The sequence below is a fragment of the Budorcas taxicolor genome, chromosome 3 (assembly GCF_023091745.1).
Source record: "Budorcas taxicolor isolate Tak-1 chromosome 3, Takin1.1, whole genome shotgun sequence".
NCBI classification, from domain to species: domain Eukaryota; kingdom Metazoa; phylum Chordata; class Mammalia; order Artiodactyla; family Bovidae; genus Budorcas; species Budorcas taxicolor.
Genome location: NC_068912.1, coordinates 91,827,442 through 91,843,552, shown reverse-complemented (window position 1 = coordinate 91,843,552; position 16,111 = coordinate 91,827,442). Strand labels below are relative to the sequence as shown.

General features: G+C 52.8%; 1 protein-coding gene across 2 annotated transcripts in view; it reads left to right on the top strand.

The window, feature by feature from the left end:
* Nucleotides 1–16,111, top strand: part of ACOT11 (acyl-CoA thioesterase 11) — a 47,472-nt gene that overhangs the window by 28,753 nt on the left and 2,608 nt on the right. Inside the window, exons 4-15 of one of the 2 annotated variants that reach the window (XM_052636836.1) lie at nt 2,164–2,224; nt 3,206–3,304; nt 4,111–4,246; nt 6,020–6,176; nt 7,306–7,425; nt 8,753–8,897; nt 10,540–10,595; nt 11,507–11,573; nt 11,891–11,974; nt 12,918–13,051; nt 14,241–14,372; nt 15,058–15,184. In XM_052636836.1, coding sequence (XP_052492796.1) covers nt 2,164–2,224; nt 3,206–3,304; nt 4,111–4,246; nt 6,020–6,176; nt 7,306–7,425; nt 8,753–8,897; nt 10,540–10,595; nt 11,507–11,573; nt 11,891–11,974; nt 12,918–13,051; nt 14,241–14,372; nt 15,058–15,184 — 1,318 coding nt within the window. Of the gene's footprint in view, nt 1–2,163; nt 2,225–3,205; nt 3,305–4,110; nt 4,247–6,019; nt 6,177–7,305; nt 7,426–8,752; nt 8,898–10,539; nt 10,600–11,506; nt 11,574–11,890; nt 11,975–12,917; nt 13,052–14,240; nt 14,373–15,057; nt 15,185–16,111 lie in introns of both variants that reach the window. The other variant, XM_052636837.1, reaches the window with a different exon arrangement.

Genomic DNA, 16,111 nt, shown 5'->3' with positions numbered 1-16,111 from the left:
GGTAGCTCAGCTGGTAAAGAATCTGTCTGCAATGCAGGAGGCCCTGGTTTGATTCCTGGGTCAGGAAGTTCCCCTGAAGAAGGGATAAGCTACCCAGTCCGGTATTCTTGCCTGGAGAATTCCACGGATAAGGAGCCTGGTGGGCTACAGTTCATGGGGTCACAAAGAGTTGGACACGACTGAGTGACTGAGCACAGCACATAGTGAGTGCCACAGAGGGTAGTCATGGGTGGCTTCCTGGAGGAGGTATTTGAGCTGCCTGCAGTACTGTATGCAGTGAGAATTTGTAGGCCAGTGGAGCTGTGTCTGGGTCAACTCTGAGTCTCTGCTGCCACAACAGGATCTGACAGCTGAGGAGCAATGATAGAGAAGGCTGGGGTGGGGCGTGTAGTGATGGATGGGCCTGCCATAGGACCCAGTAGAGTGGAGGTGAGTCTGGGCAGAGGAGGGTGTGGGTGTGAGGGCAAGCTGGAGAGGGGCCTGGAGCATGGTTGGTGACCTGGAAAGTCCTGGCCATACCTGAGGAAAGCTGGGAAAGGTTTTTTTTTGCTTGTTTTTGCTTTAGCCATTTAAAAATGCCTCAAAATGCATCTCTAAGGAATAAGAACTTTTGAAAAACATAAAAATACCACTACTACCCCTAAACAAAATGAACAATTTCGCACCAACATCAAATATCCAGTCAGTGTTCAGTTGCCCACAGTGTCTCTTGAATTTGTTTCATTTTGTTTTGCTTTATAGTTTTTTGCTTTATTTTGTTCAAGTCATGATGCAAATAAGGTTGCATTTGGTTACTTGTTCTCTTTAGTCTTTTTTTCCCTTTGACCATGCTTCCTGGCTCATGGGATCCTAGTTCCCTGACCAGGGATGGAGCCTGGTCCCCAGCAGTGAGAGCACTGAGTCCTAACTACTGGACTGCCAGGGAATTCCCTCAAGTCCTTTTTTTAACCTGTAGGCCCTACATCTCTGCCATCACCTTCTCCCTGTACCCTCTCCTTCCTCTTCCCACTCCCTGTCTCTCTCTGTTTTTTCTTGAAGTTTGTTTGTTGAAGAACCTCGGTCATTTGCTCTCTAGGGTTCTCCATCATCTGGGTTTTACTATTAGCATCACTGTGGTGTCATTTAACATGTTCCTCTCTCTGTCAAGAGTATTGGTCCTGCGGAAGGGCTCTATTACAACTGGCTGAAAAGGTCAGATTTGTCTATAGGTGCTGCCTCTGGAGGGGTTTTGGGAAACTAGGGGCTTGAAGGGGCCCCCAAGGAGGCTGGGCAGTGACTCTGGGGATGGAGCCAATTTTGACCTGAGCTGTGAGATGGAAGACAGGAAGGAAGAGAAGCTTGGGAGTCCAAATGGGTGACTGCTTGGCTTTAGGGGAGGCTAGAGAGGAAGAGGAGAGGGGAGGAGGAGGAAGGGGAAGGGTCATATTTTAGCACCGCCAAAAATAGATTTTCTTTGTATTGGTGAGTCAGGGAAGTTCTTTTTCTAATATTTTATCATGAAAACTTTCAAAATTATAGAAAAGTTGAATAGTGGTGTGATCATTACCACTGAGAGTCAGTAATTAACAGTTTGCTAAATTTGCTTTATCTGTATGTGGATAAATACAGGCATGCCTTATCTTATTGCACTTTGCAGAGCTTGCGTTTTTTACAGCTTGAAGTTTTGTAGCAACCCTGCATTGAGCAAATCTATTGACCTCATTTTTCCAACAACATTGGCTCAATGTAGTGTCTCTGTGTCACATTTGAGTAATTCTTGCAATATTTTAAACTTTTTCATTATTATTATTTATGGTGATCTGTATTAGGAGGGTAAAATTTGGGGGGCTATAAGAAAGTGGGGGTGGGGGAGCTTTCCTTAGGAGGGACTGTTGAGTTGAGAGCAAAGAGAATATTGAGCGTTCACTGGACTAGGGGGAGCAGGGGGAAGGGGGAGATGAATGACATTATGCCACTTCTCTTGCCTCAGCTTCCCCACCTGTAAAATGGGGTGCTAACACTGTCTTGCCAACTTGCTTTGGTAGCATCATAGATGTGAATATGCTCTGTACGCTGTAACATTTTTTGGCTAGTTCCCCTCGGCAGAGGCCCCACAAGTATCTGAGGCCCCGTTCTCTCTTTTTGTCCCTCTGGGTGGCTCATCTCTTGCTTTTCCCTCCTTAGTGTTGGACAAGTGGTGAATATCAAGGCCAAGGTGAACCGGGCCTTCAACTCTAGCATGGAGGTGAGCCACTGGGTGGGTGGTTTCCACTTTCTCTTCATTCTCGGCCCCCAGGCTAGGTGCATGCGTGTTCATACTCACAGCGCCCTGGCTGAGGATAGAGTTCTGAAATAGCTGGCAAGTTTGGGAGGATCTAGGGATCTAACTTTCCAATGGTCATAACACAGAAGGGAAAACTGAGGCCAGGGATGGGGAGGGACATGCCTCTGGTCTCCGAGTGATGTGGATTCCACTGTGGGCCTTGACTTCCAGCTTCCTGGGCCTTCCCCTAGTGTCAGACCGTCTGTTCAGCAGCCAGGTGAATGCAGGGAGGACAGCCACTGTGCTTAGCCCTGACGTCAGTGGGCTGAAGCAGTGAGAGAGATAGACTTTGGTCCATTAGCTTACCTCCCACAGCCTCTGTTTTCACATCTGTAAAATGGGCACATGATTCCTATGCTGCAGGATTGTGGAAGGTTTAATGAGAGAACTGTTTGGTGATGCACAAAGAGGAAGGGCCTCTACTTCCCATTTATGGACGTCAGGCCCAGGCAACTTTACCCAGCTGGGCCAGTGGTTACTGAGGCACACTGAGGCTTGGATAGCAGAATCTTGACTGTAGCTCTGGATACCCCATAAGAGCTCAAGGTCCCCCTATGGACCCCCAAACTCTGTCCTTCCAATTTAGCCAACACTTAAATTAACTTACTTCAAGCCCTTTCATAACACAGTCTCATTTTGATCCTCTCAATAACCCTGTAAGTGTAGGTACAATCATTCCCATTTTACAGATGAGGGAACTGAGGCCCAGAGAAAGGAATTGACATGCCCAAGGTTCCCCAGGGAGCCAGGGCCAGAATCAGAACCTATCCCACGTCTCTAGCCCCCTGGACTTGGTAGGTGATACAGAAATACTGGAAGCCGGGCCTGGTGATGCTTCCCATCTCAAGCTGTAGGATTCTAGTTCCTCCCTCCTCACTTGTCCACCTTGCTCTGCCTTTCCAGGTGGGCATCCAGGTGGCCTCTGAGGACCTGTGCTCTGAGAAGCAGTGGTGTGTGTGCAAGGCCTTAGCCACCTTTGTGGCCCACAAGGAGCTCTCCAAGGTAGGTGGCTATACCTGACCACTCTATGCTGCCAGGCCACCTGGGTGCCTTTCCAGGGCAATGATTCTGGGGGTTGGTAGAGCGGTAGAGATGGGGGTGCAGCAGGGAATCCATAGCTTCCAGAAGAAGGCCCATCCCCCACTGTGGTTGATCCCCAAGTGCCTTCCTGCTCTGCTTTTCCCCTTCTCTCCCCATGCACCTCACTGCAGGATTCTCCAGGTCTTTCTATTGCCTTCCATGTCCTGCCTTGACATTCCTCATCCACAGTTCCTTTGCCCAAGAATGGGCTCAGGGGACACTGGAGGGTGAAAATGATATATCAGTCAACATGGAGATGGAAGATGGGGACAAAGAGGGGACAAGACTTGTAACCATCCAGGAGCCCCAGGTGTGAGATGATTACTAGGGGGACAGTTGTTGTTCAGTCACTAAGTTGTGTCCAACTGTTTGTGACCCCATGGACCATAGCATGCCAGGCTCCCCCTCCTTCACTCTCTCCCAGAGTTTGCTCAGATTCATGTCCATCAAGTCGGTGATGCCATCCAACCATCTCATCCTCTGCCATCCCCTTCTCCTCCTGCCCTCAGTCTTTCCCAGCATCAGGATCTTTTCCAAAGAGTCGGCTCTTTGCATCAAGTGGCCAAAGTATTGGAGCTTCAGCTTCAGCATCAGTCCTTCCAATGAATATTCAGGGTTGATTTCCTCTAGGATTGACTGGTTTGATCTCCTTGCAATCCTAGGGGGGCACGCCCTCATGCTGTTTCAGGGAATTTGTCCTGAAACCCCCCACTCTGCCCCTGCCACAGGTGAAGCTGAAGCCAACCATGCCGCGGACGGAAGAGGAGAAGACGGAGCACAGCGTGGCGGCCGAGCGCCGGCGCATGCGACTGGTCTACGCAGACACCATTAAGGACCTCCTCGCCAACTGCGTCATTCAGGATGGTGAGCGTCATGGGTGGGGAGGGCAGCTCGTGTCCTACATGCTCCCCTCTGTCTGGGGCTCCCGCTGGGCAGAGAAAGGAAGGAAGTCTTCCTGGGATATCCACCCAATGATGGCCTCAGGACTGGATAACCCTCTTGCCTCAAGGTCCCTTAGTGGGGAAAAGGGAGCATTTGGACCTCTCACCCAGCTCCCAGGAGCCGTGACACATGGAAAACGGTTTGTCATCCACTAAATGCATTTGGGTCTCTAGGAGTCAAGGTGTTTGGGAAGGTAGTATTGAGCTTGGCCTTGAGGACCCTAGGACTTAAAAAAAAGCATATATTGGGTTGGTCAAGAAGTTCATTTGGGTTTTTCTGTAAGATATTCCCTCTTTTGGCCAACTCAGTAGACAGGTAGCTAGATAGGTAGATAGACTGAGATAGCTCTAGGGATAAAAAAGACAGAGATAGAATAAAAAGCAAGACTCTCTTCTACCCCAGAACCCAGGCCCCTCCAAAAAGGCAGCTGCTGCTGCTGCTGCTAAGTCGCTTCAGTTGTGTCTGACTCTGTGCGACCCCATAGACGGCAGCCCACCAGGCTCCCCTGTCCCTGGGATTCTCCAGGCAAGAACACTGGAGTGGGTTGCCATTGCCTTCTCCAATGCATGAAAATGAAAAGTGAAAGTGAAGTTGCTCAGTCGTGTCCGACTCTTTGCAACCCCATGGACTGTAGCCCACTAGGCTCCTCTGTCCATGAAATTTTCCAGGCAAGAGTACTAGAGTGGGTAGCCATTCCCTTCTGCAGGGGATCTTATCGACCCAGGGATCAAACCTGGGTCATCTGAGCCACCGGGGAAGCCGTATTAATGCATACTACCTCTCACTTCAACCCTCTCTTCTTACCCCATAGGGGAACGGCACCTACTGTCCCGTATCTTGCTCCTTTCCCCTTAAAAGCATATCCTGCAGATTGTCCTGTGCCAGCACACAAGACCTACTTGGACTGGGAGGATTTTGACAGGTGGAGAGATGAAGCAAGGTCTTTCTAACAGAGGATACAGGCTGGGGGCAAAGGTCTAGAGAGGTGACCTTGGTTTTGTTCTCTGATCTCCAGACAATGAGAATGCAGAGTCTCCCTGGAAACCTAAAGGAGGCAGTTTTAGGACCCATCAAGGATAATTCAGCCGCCCAGAGTGGAGAGAGAGCAGACAGTGGTAGCAAACCCCACTGAAGGCAGTGAGCTGTGCTCTAGATTCCATGTGCCCTACTTACGTGGGGCCTGGAGGCCAGGGCAGGCCCAGCTCTTCCTATGGTCGTCCAGGCCCCTGGCACCATCCATCCCACTGCAGCCCCTGTGGATCCCTCCTGTCGTGACAGCCCTTCTACCCAAGGGTCAGTCTGGATGCCTTAGACTGGTGTCTGGGCCCTTATCTGAGCCTTATCTTGTGCTGCCCCTTTACTTGTCCTCGGCTCCAGCTAAGCCAGGGTCTTGTTGCTCCTTATGACTGTCCTGCCTGTCTGGTTTCCAGACCTTGGCTCAGGGCTTCAACTGCTCTCCTCCCTGCCTGTGGCATCGCTGGGTAGCCTGCACACCAAGCGAAAGACCTCCTCTTTCACAGGCCTCGCCTGACGAGCTCTCTTCCCCTGGGAGATGGGAAATACATGGCACCTCCTTGGTGCTGAATGAATAAGAGAAGCTGTGTGGAGTGGTGGTGGTGGGGTTACTGGGCTGCCCGTGGCGGGGTCTGCCCTCAGGAATCTTCTCACTTCCTCGCTTTGTTCCTCCTTGGTCAGATCTGGAGAGCAGAGACTGCAGCCACATGGTGCCGGCCGAGAAGACGCGGGTGGAGAGTGTGGAGCTGGTCCTGCCCCCCCACGCCAATCACCAGGGCAATACTTTTGGGGGGCAGATCATGGCCTGGATGGAGAACGTGGCCACCATTGCAGCCAGGTGCCTCCTCTTCTTTCTTCCTCTCCTTTCCTTGGCCAGCTCCCTCTGGGGCAGAAACCCTGATTTGGTGCTAGCATTCAAGGCTTCAGCAGCTCGACTGTTCTTATAGGGTAAGCTGGGGCCTTCAGACCCAGGGAACCAGAGAGGAATGATTTTCTGTGAGCTCACCGGGGGAAATGTCAAGCCCTCAGCTAGCACCAGGGCCTCCCCATGCCCTGGCCCTGCCCAGTCACTTCCTAGATTTTATACTCTTTGCAAAGCAAGCCATTTGCCCTTCTCCTTCCCACCCACCCCACCATGCTCCCAGCCCTTGTCTCCCCTCCTGGCTGACCTTCCACCTTGTAGCCCCACTATTCTTTACTAAAATCCTGTCTGTCCTCTAAGAAGCCTCTTTAACTGTCCCCTTCTCCCTAAAGGTGGAAAGAATTCCTTCCCTCTCCTATAACCTGTGTACCTGTCTTGGACTTGTTCTGCCCCAAGTATTGGAGCGTATTTTTGTAGTTATGACGACCGACATTCATTAATTGACACTGTCATACCTCCACGACTGTACTTGCTGTTCCCTCTGAGAGGAGTGCCTTGCTAACCCTTATCCTCCTCAGCCAGGCGAATTCTTCCACCCTTTGGAGCCTAGCTCCAATGGCCCTTCCTCTGTGTTTACCCTGTGGACATAGTACATAAGCAACGCCATTTTGGGCAGCCAAGGCTATGAGTGCAGTAAGATCTCAGAGGAGAGTCAGAGTGTGGATAGTCAGGGAGGGCTTCCTAGAGGAGGAGTTTGTCAGCCGGGCCTTGAATGACAAGTAGCTTTGGGTAAGGGGAGGGCTTCTAGGTAGTAGGAACAGCAGGTGCTAGGATATAAACATTGAAAGGAAAAGGTTTATTGCAAGCCCTGCTCTTTGTCACCTCAAATTCAGCTTTTTTCCCAGCTACGCACGTAGACCTCAGTATTCTAAGCTGTGAGATGGGACTTCAGTTCTCTTCCTCTGGGTAGAGCTGTCACTGGGTTGGGTGGGAGTGGGTGGGCCAGAGGGTGGTGCGTGTGGCTCTGGGCAGGGTCTGGGGATGGGGGCAGGGAGAAGCACTGGAGGGTGCTTTGTCCTGTCCCCTGACCCCCGGCCTCCTCTAGCCGGCTCTGCCGTGCCCACCCTACCCTGAAGGCCATTGAGATGTTCCACTTCCGGGGCCCATCCCAGGTTGGGGACCGTCTGGTGCTCAAGGCCATCGTGAACAATGCCTTCAAGCACAGGTGAGGGGCTGGGATGGATGCGATGGGGCCCCCTGGGACTGAGGGCTCTTCCTGGCCTGAGAAGGGACATTACCTCAAAGTGTCAGGAACCGTTTCCCCGGTAGACGAGGTCTATGGGGTCTGGACTCTGGCCGCTGGGTCCCTGCACCATCCCCAGGGTTCACTCTGGTGTTCCTCCTCTGGCCTCCCCATCCTGTGTCACGCCTCGTGGTCTGTGTCTTGGTCTCTCTCCCTGGCTCCTGCCTCTGATCCTGCCTCACTGGATGCTTGGGTCACGGGGCACCTCTGGCCAGTGTTCTGTTGTTTATCGAACCCTTCTTGACCCCTTTCCTAAAACCGCAAACGGTTCCCAGAGCCCTTATCTTTGTAATGGATTCTGATACCCCCACGAAAGCTTACTTAAAGTATGCATCTCTTTTGATGATTTCAAAGATGTGGTGATTTTCAGTAATATGTAGTCATTAACAGTGATGGATCAAGAGCCAGGCTGCCTGGGTTCAAATTTGGCTTACCTCTTAGCATCTGTGTGAATTTGGGCAAGTTACTTAACCCTCTGAGCCTCAATTCTTTCGAGAACCGGGACTCACCACAGCTACCTCATAATTGCGAGGATTAAATGAGGAGTTGCTGTTTAATAGTATAATGACAGAGAGAACGTTCACTGAAGGTCAGCCATTGCTGCTGCTGTTATTTTTATTATTATTATTATCATTTTACTATTCCTTCTGATAAGCACGCATTCTGCTGTTGTGCAGAGCAAAAAGTCCTGAACTAGGATCTGTGAGGCCTGGTTTCTAGTGCAGACTCTCTTCCTGACTGTTGTGTGACCTTGGGCAAGTTAGTGCCCTGTTCAAGGTATTGATTTCCCCATCTGCATAAAGTCTGCATTGCTAAGTGAGGGGAATGGAGGCAGCTGCTATTTTATAATTCATCGAGACAGTCGGAGGTACAGAGACAGCAGCAACTGAGCTGTCGGGAGCACGGCTGTTAGAGCACTGGTGAATATGTTTATAATGAGCATTTTCTCTAATTAGGCCCTGCCCCTCCACCTTCTTTATGTCTTTCCATAACCCTTTGTTTTTACATAAACATATTTTATAGAGACATTTGTTTCCCCATCCCCTAGCTGTCAGTGCATGAGAACCTAGACTGCACAGGTTTATTCATTGCTGTGACCCCCAGAGATGAGCACGGGCCAGGGGTGCAGCGGGTGCTGTGTAAACATTGTTGAAAGGGAAGGCTTCTGAGTTTCCCGTCCAGCGGTCTCTGCAGAGGGGTGGCCTTGGGAAGATCTGTCCAGCTGACGGCATCCCTCTTTCCCCCTCAGCATGGAGGTGGGTGTGTGCGTGGAGGCCTACCGCCAGGAGGCCGAGACCCATCGGCGGCACATCAACAGCGCCTTCATGACCTTCGTGGTCCTGGGTGCAGATGACCAGCCTCAGATGCTGCCCTGGATTCGGCCCCAGCCTGGGGTGAGTGCCCCGCTACTCTTCCCTTCCCTTCCCTCCTTCCCTCTTCGCCCCCTTCCCTCTCTGCCCAGGGGTGGCAGGACTGGGGAGCATAGGCCCAACTCTTCCCTTCTGCTGGGGAACAGCTTGGCCCTGAGTGCCCTGCCGTGAGCCCCAGAGGTGCTGCTTGTGCTTTTTGGAAGAATTTGAACCATGTGTGTGGGCCTCCCTCATTGCTGGGCGTTAACCAGCACTCCTGAGCCTGCAGATCTGTAAAAGCACTGGCTTTGGGGTCAGATGTGGGTTGGACCCCACCTTGGCCACGTTCTAATGGGTGCCCTCTTTGAGCTTCAGTCCCATCTTTAAAGAGGGCATATCTGTAGTTCCTGCCTTATAGGATTGTTGGGGAGACACTGATCCTGTGCCTGACTAAGTGGCAACTGCTCTGACCGTGGTGACAGGGGAGCAGAAAGGGTAGGGATGAGAGTCAGGGACAGGGGTCCAGGCTGGCTCTAAAAAATGTTCCCTTGTGCCTCCTGTGGGCCAGGCTCGGGCTTGCTTCCAGGGGCCAGGGAGTGACCTTGGTGAGGTTGCCTCTTCTCTCCCAGAAGGTCCCCTGCCCTGCCCGCCGCACAAGGCTGAGCATCTATTGTGAAACCTCTGCTCTAGAGCCAGTGTTGGGCAGTCAAGACGGGTGGTGGGCAAAGGAGTGGGGAGCCTGAAGACAGTGGGACAGGAGACAGTCTGTGATGTCCTTTCATGTCTTTGCCAATAAATGTCCATGAGTGAGGAGATGTTAGAGGTACTAGTTCAGAGGTGGGCTCCGGGCTAGGACATCTGGATTCTGTTCCTGGCCACACTCCTTAGTCCTGTGACCTTGGGTGAGCCACTTAGCCTTTCTGTGCCTCAGTTTCCTCCTCTGTAAAATGGGGATAGTACTGTGAGTTCCCTGATGGCCTAGTGTTTAGAATCCCAGGATTTCATTGCCACGCTGTTGCTGTTGTTCAGTTGCTAAGTTGTGTCGGTCTCTTTGTGACCCCATGGACTATAGCACGCCAGGTCCCTGTCCTCCTCTATCTCTTGGAGTTTGCTCAAGGTCATGTCCATTGAGTTGGAAGTGCCATCTAACCATCTGTCCTCTGGCACCCTCTTCTTCTTTTGCCTTCAGTCTTTCCCAGCATCAGGGTCTTTTTCAGTGAGTTGACTCTTCACATCAGGTGGCCAAAGTATTGCCATGACCCAGGTTCAATCCCTGGTGGGAGAACTGAGTAGCTGCAAGCTGCCTGGTGTGGCCAAAATAAAATCAAATGAGTGTAGTAGTAGTGCCAGTTCAGAGGGTTGTTATAAGACTTAGGTGAAGTTTTGTGTGGAAAACACTTCAGAAGCGTGCCTACTGATAGCAAGTCCCCTTTGGAGGAGGAAACATGTTTAGTGAGAGCGGGTGGTTTTCCCAAAGTCACTCACGGGTGTGAGGGGAAGCTGGGGCTGGGCCTCAGTGACCAGGCACTGTGCTGTCCAGGCTGCCCCTGTGCGATCTGAAGTCCGCTTTAGGACTGCAGGGAGGGTCTCCTTGGGCCCTTTGGGGAAGGAGGGCAGGCGGTAATGGGGGCTGGGTGAGCTGGTTGTCCTGCCCCTCACCACAATCTGTCTGGGCTCCTCCCCCCAGGATGGCGAGCGGCGGTACCGAGAGGCCAGTGCCAGGAAGAAGATCCGCCTGGACAGGCAAGTGGAAGCCAGGTGGTGGGAGGGGACACGGCTTCAGTTCTGTCTCAACTCCCTGTCTGCTCCCTGCCCCTGGGGACTCGCCTGTCTTTGGTGCTTCCCCTGAGCTGGGCCTTTACATCCAGGCTGTCTCTAGTCTTGGCCTCATGACACAGCAGTCTTACCGGCCCCTTGTACAGGTGAGGATGCTGAGGAGAGAGGGACTAGGTGTCCACGGGCACACAGATAGGAATAATGAGAATTTGAACCTGGGCAGGTGTGGCCAATTTTACATCTTGTGTCCCTCCCATTGATTACGATGATGCCCATTTTGGAGATGGAGAAAGACTCTGAGAGGAGGAGAGCAATTGCTTGTGATGCAAATCCAGGTGTGAATGATTGCTACCAAAGCACTTTACATGCCTGAAAGTACTGTAAATGCACCAGGGTTTACCATCTAATGTTAATAAGAAAAATGTGCATTTAGGGAGGGGTTTGGCAACCTACTTCAGTATTCTTGCCTGGAGAATCCCATGGACAGAGGAGCCTGGCGGGCTACAGTCCACAGGGTTGCAAAGAGTCAGACACGACTGAGCAACTAACACATCATATGCCAAATGCTGTTCTCCTCCTGATGACCCCATGAGGGGGCAGGTGGGACTACTGATCCCACTTTACAGATGAGGACACTGAGGCACAAGGATGAGGTCACTCAAGCAAGGGTTACGGGTCTACACCTTTCCCTGCAAATCCCTACCTCTGAGTGTGCGTGTCCTTGGCTGCTGTTTTCTGTGTGCCCACCCAGATCTCCCTGGCCAGATAAGGGTGCCTCCCACCCTGCTGGCCTGAGCACAGGGCCTGGCACACAGTCAGCCTGCTGAGAAGAGGTGGGCCCCAGAGGGACCAAGGCTGTCATCTTCCCTCTCTCCCAGGAAGTACATCGTGTCCTGTAAGCAGGCGGAGATGCCCCTCTCTGTCCCCTGGGATCCTAGCAACCAGGTAAGGCCTTCTGCTCTGTGCGGACAGCCTTCAGACCTGTTGGGGACCCCCAACCCTCCCTTCTTGGAGGAGGCCCAAAGGGGACAGGATACTCTGCCTCAAGGCTGGCCTGGTGAGCCAGGGCTTTCCTGTGTCCCCCTGCTTGGCAGGAGCGAGCTGAGGCCCCAAGGGGAGGAGGAGTCTGGCCCAGCCTGGGCCTCCTTCCCAAAGCCCAGGGCTCCTTCCTTCATGCGCAGCTTCCTCTCCACCCATCAGAGGGGCCCTGGCACGGAGCCCCCGAGGAGGGGAGGGTGAGACTGCTCTGTGTGTCCGTGCAGGTGTGCCTGAGCTACAACAACGTCTCCTCCCTGAAGATGCTCGTGGCCAAGGACAACTGGGTGCTGTCCTCAGAGAGCAACCAGGTAGCGGACCCAGCCTCCCAGCTTTCCTTCCTCCTTTGAGCAGCCAGAGGTGTTGACTGTGAGCCATGAAACCCTCTCGAACCACTCAGGTCAGACGGGGGTTCCCTAGAAGGTCCTGGGAGAGTCATGAAACCAACCAGTTGTAGAAGCACGCCCGCCCCTCAAGGCCTGGCGTGGCTCGGCTGGGGGCTGGGGGCAAGGGTGGGCTGAGGGGGGGCTTGAGCTCTGCCACTTTTGCCTGTGTCCTGGGATGGATCACTTCCCCACAGTGACATCCGTGGCTGGATGGACGCCTGGCTCTGAGGATCCATTCTGGTTTTGCATTAGTTACTGCTTCTTTATCTTTCTATTTTTAAAAAGAAAATTTTCAATATTAAAAAAATTGAGGCATAATTTACATACAGTAAAACTTCCCCCTTTTAGTGTGTAATCCTGCTAGTGTGGAAAGCACATGAAGTTACATCATCACGACAGTAATCAAGATATGGAGCATTTCCATAAACCCCCAATTTTTCTGGCTCCTTTGTGATCAAGCCTCTTCCCACTCCAGTCCCTGGAAACCACAGGCCAGTTTTCCGTGCCTTCGTTTGGTCTGTTTGAGAATGGGCAGTAAAGGGAGTCATGCAGTATGTAGCCTCTGATGAAGTTCCTGAGGCACCGTGCATGCACCTGTGGGAAGGGATGAGTGCGTTCCGTTTCACATCAAGTACCATTCCATCTGACTAGTGGGCTTGTCCATGAGGTCCCTGCTTCTTCAGACAGCTTCCTATCCACTTTGCGCTGAATCTCTCATTTTTCACGGGGCTGCCACCGAGGCTCAGAGAGGTTGAGTCACTTGTTCACAAGACACACAGCAATCAGCGCAGCCCTGACTTCCAGCCCAGGTCCCCAGCACAGTCTGAGGAGGAGACGAGGGAACGAGGCTGCCCTCTGTCCCATGCAGGTCCGCCTGTACACTCTAGAGGAGGACAAGTTCCTCTCCTTCCACATGGAGATGCTGGTGCACGTGGACACAGCCCAGGCCTTCCTGCTGCTCTCTGACCTCCGCCGGAGGCCCGAGTGGGACAAGCACTGCCGGTGGGTGCCGGAGGGCGGGGGTACAGGGGAGTGGGGGTGGGGAAGGGGCCCTGAGGTGTCTCCTCCTGCTGAGCCATCCCCTACTGCTCTGGGCCCCTTGCTGGCTTTTATCTAGGGGTGGGTTATGGGAGGGCAGGTGCTATGGTTATGTGTTAGGTGAGTATCTGAGTCATGGGTATTCCAAGCCTTCAGGGAAGGGACTGAGCCTGGAATTGGAGGTGAGGGCCTGGCCCAACTAACTATGTGACCATGGGCCAGTCATGTCCTTTCTGGGCCTCAGTTTCCCTCCTCTTAAAATGGGTACTTGAAGTGTGGGTATGTATTTGCACATGGGGTAGATCAGTGGTTTTCAAACTGAGTTCTGCCTTCTGAGAGGGGCTTGGGCGCTGCTTGGGGAGGTGGTTGGGAAGTGGAGGGGGTAGGTGGGAACTTCTTCCAGACTCAGGGTAGCTCAGAGAATGTCCAGTTTGTTCAATTTACCAAGCTTACCAATTCTTCATGTCGATATGTGAAGGGAAAGTGGCAGGTTTGGACATATTGTGTCTCTGTGAGGATGTCCTTGTGAGTGTGTGTTGGTATAAGCCTGGGTGTGTCTACCTGGGCACATGTGTGTAGTGTACCCGCATCTGAGGGGCACAGCTCTGGCACCCAACCTGTGCACATCCCAGACCTGCTTCCTTATTAGCTCTGTGGCCATGGGTGAGTTACTTCTCTGAGTCCCAGTCCCTTCGTCTATTAAATGGGGATACTCAGAGTACCAACTGCTTGGGCTAATGTGACGTTAAAGGAGATAGTACCTGTAAGCTGTTAGAACAGTGCCTGGCACAGTGGGCACTCACTCTCAATATTCAGTATGATTACTAAATCATCACACATCCATGTATGTGCATTTGCACAGACACAGACAGACATCTATAGTATTGTGTGTGCATCAGTGGGTGTCCATGTGTTTCTGCACGTGTGCCCACAAGTGGGGTTTATTTGCTTGTGTACGTGTCTGCGAGCCCAGGTGTGTATGTCCCCTTTGGCCAGGCTTTTCTGCCTTCCTGTGGTCCTTGCTGAGTGGTCTGGGGGAGATATATCCCCCAAGCATGTGCTCAGGGTGGCTGAAGCATGGGGCCAGGGGAGTGGCTGGGTCAGTCCTGCTGTCACGCGTGGCGCCTCTGTGACCCCTGTGGACTGCGCACAGGAGCGTGGAGCTAGTGCAGCAGGTGGATGAAGACGATGCCATCTACCATGTCATCAGCCCCGCCCTCGGTGGTGACCCCAAGCCCCAGGACTTCACCATTCTGGCCTCTCGACGGAAGCCTTGTGGCATCGGGTGCGTGCATGCCTGCTGGGCTGGGAGGTGGGCAGGTTCATCTTCTTCCTCAGGGAGGGGACATCCAGGTAGAGTCAGCCCTCTTTCCTATGGCCTCAGGACCTCAGCGTAAGATCGGTGGCCGTGGTCTTACTGTGGGTAGAATGGAGAACAAGAGGACATACTGCCCTTTGCGGTCACTCATGCTCTAAAGCAGGGTGGTCTCTGTCCCTGGCGTGGTGAGGGTGCCTTGCCCCAGGTCACGGACAGGCCAACTCTCACATGGCCCATTCCTTGGCCTCCAGCCCCTGAAAGCCCCATGTTGCCTGAAGGGTGGTAAGGCTCCCAGCTGCACTGCGGTGAGGATGCTGGAGAAATGGCATCACTTGTGCTAGAGACAGGCAAAAAGATGAAGCACGAAAATCCAAAGTGCAGCACTGCTTCCCCGGGGCGGGGAGACGGAGGCGGAGAATGTTTCCAGAAGGTCCACAGTGCGGTCATGCTGGTATCTGGTGGGTTCAGAACTACTCACCCACAGGCACCTCCTGTCTAGAACCTCCTTTGCAGCTTGCACTGGAGCCAGGCTGTGTGCCCTAGACTCTGGCGAGGGCATCCCTGGAGCGGGGCCCTGGTCAGTGCTGGAGGGGGCTTCTGGAAGCTGCCCTGACCCTTTCCCGTGCCCCCTCTGCACACTTCTTCCATACAGGGAACCCTATGTCATTGCACTGAGGTCAGTTACGCTGCCCACGCACCGGGAGAGCCCAGAGTACCAGCGTGGGGAGACTGTCTGCTCAGGCTTCTGCTTCTGGCGCGAGGGGGACCAGTTAACCAAGGTGAGGCCTAGTGTCTCGTTGCCCTTCCCACCCAGATTCACCCCAAAGCCATACTTGTGTCCAGAGCTCAGCCCTGTTCAGACCTCAGCACTCTCACTGGCCAGTAAGCTCTCTTCCAGCTGTAGGGAGCCTAAGAGTATCAGGGCCTAGAAAAGGAGCCTTCAATAAGACCTAATCTGTGCAGAGACAAGTCCAAGGACACAGTTGAACCAGGCCTGTGTGTTAGTTGCTCAATTGTATTTTTGCAATCCCGTGGACTGTAGCCCGCCAGGCTCCTCTATGGGATTCTCCAGGCAAGAATATTGGAGTGGGTTGCAGTTCCCTTCTTCAGAGGATCTTCCCAACCCAAGGATTGAACCCTGGTTTCCTGCATTGCGAGCAGATTCTTTACTGTTTGAGCTACGGGAAAGTCGCTAAAACTCCATCTTCTTACTTATGTCCCCTTTCATGTCTAGGAAGGCCCTCAGGGCCCATGAAACTCATCAGAGTTACCTGGCTGGCTGAAAGTGGGCTAGCTGGGAAACTCAGTGCCCCTTCCTCAGATCACAGCAGCTGTTAGGACCCTGAGACACCCCATGTAGAGACTTGGACATTTGCTAACTTAGTGTTCCCTGGGGTTGTTCTAACTGCTTGCTGCAGATTTGCTGACAAGGGCTTATTCTGCGACACCATGGACTCTAGCCTGCCAGGTTCCTCTGTCCATGGGATTTTTCCAGACAATATTGGAGTGGGTTGCCATTTCCTTCTCTAGGGGCTCTTCACAGCCCTGATATCAAACCCTGGTCTCCTGGGTCTGCTGCATGGGCAGGTAGATTCCCCCACTACGGCCACCTGGGAAGCCATATTCTAACGGTAGCACCTTCATTTAAAGGAGTTTTAGGCTTGGCTCTGGAGACCCAGTCCTCCAGACCTTCTAGGCTAGAGAGG